This window comes from Pongo pygmaeus, chromosome 1 (assembly GCF_028885625.2).
Source record: "Pongo pygmaeus isolate AG05252 chromosome 1, NHGRI_mPonPyg2-v2.0_pri, whole genome shotgun sequence".
In the NCBI taxonomy this organism is placed as follows: Eukaryota; Metazoa; Chordata; class Mammalia; order Primates; family Hominidae; genus Pongo; species Pongo pygmaeus.
The window spans coordinates 109,456,613-109,465,384 of record NC_072373.2 but is presented as its reverse complement, the minus strand read 5'-3'; the positions used below and the strand labels follow the sequence as shown (position 1 = coordinate 109,465,384).

At 39.9% G+C, this 8,772-nt stretch overlaps 1 protein-coding gene across 9 annotated transcripts in view; it reads left to right on the top strand.

Moving 5' to 3' along the window:
- Positions 1-2,066: 2,066 nt before the first annotated feature.
- Positions 2,067-8,772, top strand: part of LOC129030855 (myomegalin) — a 226,010-nt gene continuing 219,304 nt past the window's right edge. For all 9 annotated transcript variants that reach the window (XM_063651409.1, XM_063651410.1, XM_054476702.2 and 6 more), the window contains exon 1: positions 2,067-2,591. In XM_063651409.1, coding sequence (XP_063507479.1) covers positions 2,359-2,591 — 233 coding nt within the window. In that variant the 5' untranslated portion in view covers positions 2,067-2,358. The remainder of the gene's footprint in view (positions 2,592-8,772) is intronic.

Here is an 8,772-nt window from a genome sequence, read left to right as displayed (position 1 = left end):
TAGCAGTAATGATTGCTATGGGTTTGCAGTAACTTTGCTGAACTGTTTATCTGCCACAACTACAAAAGATGGCTTATTCTCTTTAAGTTATGGAATCCTATTCCTTTTAATTTGTGTGTTAGATAAAATCTACCACATGTCTATGGGCAAAACCAAAGTCTGAATCTCTAAAATCTAAGGCCATAATCAAACCTAGGTAATTTATCAATCTAGAGTCATATAATGGGGATTCCTCTTCAGCCTGCATTTGGATAAACCGCATGAACCCAAGAGTTTAGCCCTACCACTCAAGGCCATTGTATTTAGTTGTGCGGGCTTCAGTGGGTAAGGTGCTATTTATGTAGGTTAAATGGCAGTTAAGTGCTCTGCAATGTGGTGGCCTTGATACCACAAGTTTTTTCTTTTCTTTTTTTTTTTTTTTTCTTCTTAGATCTGAATTCGTTTGTTGTGGGGAGAAAAACTAGGGGCAACTGATCTGGCATTGCCTACCTATGCCTGAAATGAAATTCGCCAGGACCTCTGGGAGAATACCTTTAGTTAAGCAATAGGGTTAGAAGCCTGATTGCAGAAAATTAGGAGGTAAAGAATGATTGGAAAGTCAGAAAGTGTGGACATCAAATGAATACAATATATTAAACAAATTGGATGTGAAGGGAAGTGAGAGATATGGTGATAGGTAGAGAGGGAAGGACTTTATTTTAGGAGTGAGGAGAGTTAAGCATGTTTATGGGCTGGGGATGAAGCTAATGGAAGAGGAGAGGAAGAAGATACAAAAACAAGGAGAGATAATTAAGAATTTTCTGGTAGAGGTTGTTAGATAAACAGCACAGATAAGACAGGTTAGACAAAGATAAGGAGAGGTAAAGATAAAGCTTAAGTTAGGAGGCTTAAAAGAAAGAATGGGCCAGGTGAGTGGCTCACGCCTGTAATCCCAGCAATTTGGGAGGCCGAGACGGGAGGATCACTTGAGGTCAGCAGTTTGAGACCAGCCTGGCCAACATGGCGAAACCCCATCTCTACTAAAAATACAAAAATTAGCCGGGCGTGGTGGCAAGTGCCTGTAATCCCAGCTACTCAGGAGATTGAGGCAGGAGAATCGCTTGAACCCAGGAGGCGGAGCTTGCAGTAGGCCGAGATCGTGCCAGTGCACTCCAGCCTGCTGGGTGACAGAGTGAGACTCCGTCTCAAAAAAAAAAAAAAATGTGTGTATATATATATATATATATATGTATATATATATATATAGAGAGAGAGAGAGAGAGAGAGAATAAAAAAGTAGAATTAATGACCGGATGAGATGGGTAAAAGAGAAATATGTCCCTGACAACTTCTAGGTTTGGGGATTGAGCAGCTGGATAGATAGGGCTGGGGTTAAAACACAGAACTGAGCAACAGATTTGGAAGGATGAGTTGAGATGAATTCAACTTTGTTTGCATTCAGTCAGTCAACAATAATAGCTGTTGCCTATGAACCTTGAGATCCACAGTGCCCAACTACAAAGATAAACCTTGCTCTCCCTCCCCTGCTGACCTTATGCTATATGCAATAGTGTTGCAGAAACATTTTGCTTTGCAGGTTACAAAAGCAAACCAGTCTCTGTTTTCAAGGACATATGTAGGATGTAAGAACTGGATTTTCAGAATGAATATTTATGGGATAATTTATTTAACTAATCAACTTTAAAAAAAGGCTAAAACACTTTCTTGGTTTATGGTGGATACCAAGCTATATATGCTTTACTATGAGTTCATGGAAAACTGCAATCAGTCTCAACTGAAAGGAAAATTTAGGTTGTTTGGGAGAAAGCTTTTACAATTGAAAAACTAAAGGGAAAATTGAAAGGAAATGATTTTAGGAAAGAGAAAGAAACAGGGAGAGGGAGAAAAGAGCCTAGCCAACAACCTGCAGTAGTGATTCTGAGGAGCTAATAGGAGACGAAAAACTGGATAAATTATAAAAGGATGACTGAAATGGGGGCGCGGGGAGGAGGATGAAACCGGGGAAACTATTGCGAGAGACAGAAAGAAAAGGATAAACTTATTTGAGGTTGGAAATAAAGAGAAGGTGACATTGGAGCGGATAGAAAGGAAGAAACGGAGTGGGATCTGGGAATGAGGCAGTGGGTGGAGAGAGAATGGGGAGACGACAGAGGATGAAGGGCAGCTGAGTGTGTCTGCGAGAGAAGGACCAAAGCAATCTGGGCGGAGCAGGTGGCAGAGGCAGCCGCGGAGGAGGCCCAGGGAACTGACGGGGATGCTCAGCCAGGCCCAGAGGATGCGCCCTGGCAGTCCCGGAAGACACCAGGAAAACAAGCACGAACCGTAGCTAGGACTGGGGTGGCCAGGCCCAGGAAATCCATGAAAGGGACCGACAGCGGGTCCTGCTGCCGCCGCCGATGCGACTTTGGCTGCTGCTGTCGCGCGTCCCGCTGGGCTCACCACACGCCTTACCGGTCCGGAGACGCGACGCGAACCCCTCAGTCCCCACGGCAGACCCCGAGCCGGGGAAGACGGCGCCCGGAGCCAGCCGGGAGCTGGGCAGCGGCGGCCGAGGAGGAAGAAGCAGCTGCGGCGGCCGCACCCTGGATGAGGTGAGAACATGGCCAGCTCCTGCCTCTGGAGCCCGGGAGGCTGAGGAACGCGGAGGGGGTGGCAACGCACGGTGCGCTGGGCAGGAGAACCGCGCGGAGGGCTGGGGCCCCGGACTGAAGATCCCGACGCCTGAGAGGGGTTGGCGCTGAGTGACTCCTGCTTGGAGAAGGGTAGGGAGGTAATGGGGCCCGTGGTGGAGGCAGGAGGAGGGACAGTGTTGAGTTGACAAGAAATAAAGGTGTGCCCCTGGAAGGGCTAAAGCATAGGAAGCTCGGTCTCTATCTTAAGGTCTTTGAGACACAGACATTTGCTGTGTTGATGGAGGTGAGATTGCAGGCTGTGTCTGTTGGGTTGAGCCAAAGGAGAGATGAACACATGACTCGGAAGGCTGTACCAGGATGGAAACATCAGAGATGGGAATGAAAGATGAAGGATCAGGAAATGCACCCGGACGAAAGCACACACTGCCATCTCTTATAGCTCTTCTTTGCAGGGTTATTTCTCTTAGATACAGATCGCAGGGTGGGGTGGGTGGTGATTCCCTCTTCCTGGGCTACCTCTCTTCCCCTGCAGAGCTGGAGCCCTGCCTGATGGCTGGATGGAGGCCATGCAGGGCAAGTTCCTTCTAAAATCAATCCTTTCCTTTGCTTTGGCCTGGAAGACCGAACAGATTAGGCTCAATTTTCTTCATGTAGCAGCAGTAACATAAAAATCTGTCATACATACGATTTTTGGGAGAAGAGATAGATTGTGCTGCAGGCTTTTTAGAAATAAACATGTCCTCATCACAGCATTTTTAGCTTTTTATCTCACGGAAGGTAGTATTCATAAATCAAACTATCAGGCCTAGTGATTCCAGCCTCTGAGCTAACGGGTCTGTAAAAAGTTACTTCATTTCTCTAGGCCTCAGTTTCCCATGCATAAAATTGGAATTTGGATTAAAACAGTGCTAATTATAAAACTAAATGTTCATTGGATCTGTATTCTATGTTCAGGATAGCTACATTTGTGAACTATGAAATTTAGCCTATTCACTGACAATTTTATTTTTTCATAACACTATCCACTGTTTATGTCAGAAAACAGACTCACATTCAGTTAATAGAGCTTAAATAAATCACATGTCTTCTAAGGAACCCATAATAAATTACTGCTCCTAAGAAAGAATTAAGCAAAAAGTATTCATTGTTTGATTTTTTTATAAAGTAAAATTTTTATTGCCTTATACAAATTACTTTTATGGACATAATTACTTTTTTTAAAAAGCATATCTATGGGATGTTAATTATTTTATAAAATACTTTGAAATTGTATTTAAAGCTTAGAACAAAAAAATTAATCTGAATGTGTGTTTATAATTCCAAGGCTCCTTAATCACTTTGCGTACACGGGGTGAATTCTTCTCATCTGGAAAGCAGCATTAATCCTGCAGAATTTAAAATGAATTATGACTCCTTATCACAAGAGTATGATTTTTCTCCCTGTCTTTGGTTAAAAAAAAGTTTGTAGGGTTAGAATTTGATCCTCTAAATTGTGGTTTAATTGTGAAAATAGATAGCAAACATTCATGGTTTCCTTAATAGTTACTCATCTGACAAATTACACCTATATTCATCTTCGTTGATGTAATGATGTCTTGAAATGTGTTTAAAAAATTTCACAATTCCCAAATGAAACAGTTACAGCAACTTGACTGAGGTTAGTGCTACTTTGCCCTTCACTTAAAAATCAATTCCCCTGTTTAGCATACTTTAAAAAACATAACAACTTTAGCTGTAGTGTTAGAGGTTTAATGAGTGTTAGCGTATTAGAAGTTATACTTGGGGAGTGGTGTTTTTGGTATGATTTTCTAACTCTCAATCAACTAAAAAATGTAAAAAAGCAGCTCTGCACATTATCCAAATTCAGTTCAGTTCAGTGTTATTTATTGAGCAATGATGGTGCAGGCCAGCACAAACTGGATACAAAACTACCCTCAGGTAACTCAGAATCTGTAGTTCTATAATATGTTTCAGTAACTGGAGTACGGAGTAAGTGCTGTAACAGAAAGATGAACTGTAGACATCTCTCTCTCTCTCTGTCTACAAGAAAAGCTGACTTCCCTAACAGGCCATAGAAAGTGGCATTATCTTGGAAAATATGTTGAAATCTGGTCTTTAACTTGTGAAGTCTGTTTCTTTTCTTTTTCTTTCTTTCTTTTTCTTTTTTTCTTTTTTTTTTTTTTTTAGAGATGGAGTCTCACTGTGTTGCCTAGGTTGGAGTGAAGTGGTGCACTCATAGCTCCCTGCAGCCTCCAACTCCTGGGCTCAAGGGATCCTCTTGCCTCGGCCTTCCAAGTAGCTGAGATCACAGTTGTGTACCACCATTTCCGGCTACTTTTAAAAAATTATTTTGTGTAGAGATGGAGTCTTGCTATGTTGCCTAGGCTGGTCTCAAACTACTGGCTTCAAGCAATCCTACCACCCCACCCTCCCAAAGTGCTGAGACTATAGGTGTGAGCCACTGCACCCAGCCAAGTCTGTTTCTTAAACTGATAAATCACGGGACTACTATATACACCCAGAATAACAAATTACTAATTTATAATGAGAATTTTAACATCTTAGGGAACTAAACTTTCTTTTATGATCCCAGCAAAATATCTCTTGGTATATGTGCCACATTTGAGAGCCAAATTACAGCCAAAAGGTTGTTTTTGAAACTTGAATCTAGAGCAAGAGGAATTAATTAGTGGATTCTAAATTTCAAATAATTTGATAGCTTCAGAGCATCAAGGTGTACACATGGGTTCTTTTTTCCTGGACAGTAAGTGTCCACTGATGATTATCCTCCCTTCTTAGGTACACCTCTTTTTCTATCTCTGATATGCTAATATTTTCAGTCAGGTTATAATCTGGTTTGGGGATCCTTGTGACTGTTTCAAGTGTCTACCTTTATCCTCTAAATCAGTTTATCTTAATTGTAAAGTTTAAATTCTAAGTGGCAAGCTTATTTTCTTTAAGAAAAAATAATGATGGGGTAGGGAGGTGGGGCTGGGGTACCATATTACAGCCCCTACATGCTGGCAATATAAACCAGGTGGTTAATGGCACCTCTCTATGGTGCTAAAAGGCAGATGAGGCCGGTCACGGTGGCTCATGCCTGTTAATCCCAGCACTTTGGGAGGCCAAGGCAGGTGGATCACTTGAGGTCGGGAGTTTGAGATCAGTCTGGTCAACATGGTAAAACTCCATCTCTAATGAAAATACAAAAAATTAGCTGGGCGTGGTGGTGTGCCTGTAATCCCAGCTACTCAGGAGGCTGAGGAAGGAGGATCGCTTGAACCAGGGAGGCAGAGGTTGCAGTGAGCCGAGATTGCACCACTGCACTCCAGCCTAGGTGGCAGAGTGAGACTCCATCTCAAAAAAAAAAAAAATTTAAAAATTTAAAAATTTAAAAAGGCAGATGATCAGAGACGGCTTTATACAAGAGGTGAATTTTTGTCTGGCTTGACAAGATAACAAAGCCAGGTTGAGTGGGAAGTAAATTTTGCCAAAAGGACACAAGCAGATTTATGACAGTGGGAAGATGCTTTATTGAAGTGAATCCCATGCTGTGATAGAAATTTTCTGTGAGGATTTAATTCAGACTCGATCCTTTTTCAAGTATATAACTATTTAAAAAGAGAAATTAAGTGAATTGTCAGCTGTTGGCCATCTGCCTCAATGTGTGCTTTTGAAGCCCAGCAGATTGCACATTCTATGTAGGTGGATAGCTTGAAACCTGCAGACAACTGTCAGAGGACAATGACTTCAGAGAAGATTCAGTGAATTTCTAACATCAAACTTCAACTACTGTAATATGCTTATCTAGCCATTTTATTATTGCTGTTCTACAGCTTTATTGAGATATAACTGACATACAATAAACTGGGCAAATTTAAAGTGTGCAATTTGAAGTTTCAACATATGTATATACCTGTGAAATCATCACCACAATCAAGATGACGAACTTATCCATCATCCCAAAAAGTTTCCTTCTGCCCTTTTTAAATTGCTCCTTCCTGCCCCTCTGCTTTTGTCATTATATGTTACTTTGCATTTCCTAGAATTTCATATAAATGGAATCATACAGTATCTACTCTTTGTTGTTGTCTGGCTTCTGTTACTCAGCATAATTATTTTGAAACTTATCTATGCTGTTGTGGGTATCAGTAGCTCATTTCCTTTTGTTGCTGAGTAGTATTTCATTGTATGAATGTGCTACACTTTATTGATTCACCATTCATTGAGTTGTTTCCAGTTTTATGGCTATTACAAATAAAGTTGCTATAATTATTTGTACACATGTCTTTCATTTCTCTTGGGCACATTTCTCGAGGTATATAACACTAGGCATGCTTTTAAAGAAACTGCCAAATTGTTTTCCAAAAGGGTTGTACCTTTTACATTCCCACTAGCAATGTATGAAGGTTCTCATTTCTCCACATCCTTCCCAATACTTGTTACTGTACATCTTTTATATTATAGCCATTCTAGTGGGTGTGAAATCTTATTATGGTTTTTTTATTTAAATTTCCCTAATGATTAATGATATTGAGCTTTTTTTTTTCATGAGCTTGATTATTATCTACATATTTTTGGTAAAGTGTCTGTTGAAATCTTTTGCCCATTTTCCACTGAGTTGTTTGGGTTTCACTGAGTTCATTGGGTTCATTTCATATTCTAAACACAAGTTTTATTGTATATGTTCTTTGCAAATATTTTCTCCCACTGTGCAGATTGTCTTTCCATTTTAGTAACAGTGTCTTTTGAAGACCAGATATTTTAAAATTTTGCTGCGGTAAATAAACATTATGAATTTTTTCTTTTATGGTTTTGCTTTTAATGTCATATCTAAGAAATCATTACTTAATCCAGATTATAAAAATATTCTATTTTTTTCTAGAAGTTTTATAGTTTTGCATTTTTACATTTAGGCCTATGATCCATTTGAGTTAACTTTTGTATATGGTGATCAAGGTGTTTTTTTTCTTTTTTGCATGTAGATGTACAGTTGTTCTAACACTGTTTGTTAAGAGCACTATCCTTTCTCCATTTAATTGCCTTAGCACATTAGTTCAAATCAATTGACCACATATATAATTGTCTGTATCTGGGTTTCTATTGTGTTTGACTGATTTATTTATCTACCTTTTTTTCTTTTTGTTTTTCTTTTTTTGAGACGGAGTCTAACTCTGTCGCCCAGGCTGGAGTGCAGTGGCACGATCTTGACTCACTGCAACCTTAGCCTCCTGGGTTCAAGCAATTCTATCGCCTCAGCCTCCCTTATGTATCTTTAGACCAATACCAAACTGATTTGGTTACAGTAGCTTTATATGTCTTGAAATCATGTAGTCAAATTCTTGAACTTTGTTCTTCTTATTCAAAATTGTTTTCATTGTGTTAGGTTCTTTGCATTTCCATGTACATTTCAGAATTCACTTGTAAATGTAGACAAAAAGCCAGTGGGATATTTGATTGGGGTTGCATTGAGTCTATAGATCAACTTATAGAGAATTGATATCTTAACCACATTGGGTCTTCTGATGCATGAACATGACATATTATTTCATTTATTTTGGTTAGTGGTTCTCAACTAAGGGCAATTGTGCATCACAAGGGACATTTGACAGTATCTAGACACAAACAACTAGAGCATCAGAGCCCCTTTGCTGTACCCACAGTCTTGTGTTTACAGTCTATACTTCCATTCTTCCAGGAGGTTTGCTCCCAGAACTGGTGATAATAAAGAAGGAAAGTAGCAGTATGAGCACTTTGAGGACTAAGCAATGGGATAATATCTTTCTAAGGGAACAGTTAAATCAACTTCATTTGGCCTTCCATGGACATGAGTTTCAAGTGGCTTTCTGGCCTTTCTTCTGTTGTCCTCTTCACTATTATGTGAAGACTTCATTTATACTCAATCTAATTCAGCTACCATGGGCCACATCACCAGTGCCCATTGTGTTCTATGAATCCTAATATTTTCATTAATCTGAAGGGGAGAGCGTTTTAACTTTGAAGGATACTCAAGAGGACTTTCTTATGAACTCAGATGGAAAGTGTCCTGAAATTTGTCCTTTTAAAAATATCTGTGCATTTTTTTGTGCTATAACATTCTTACGTGTATCATTCTGTGATCAAATCTCCAGCTTACTGT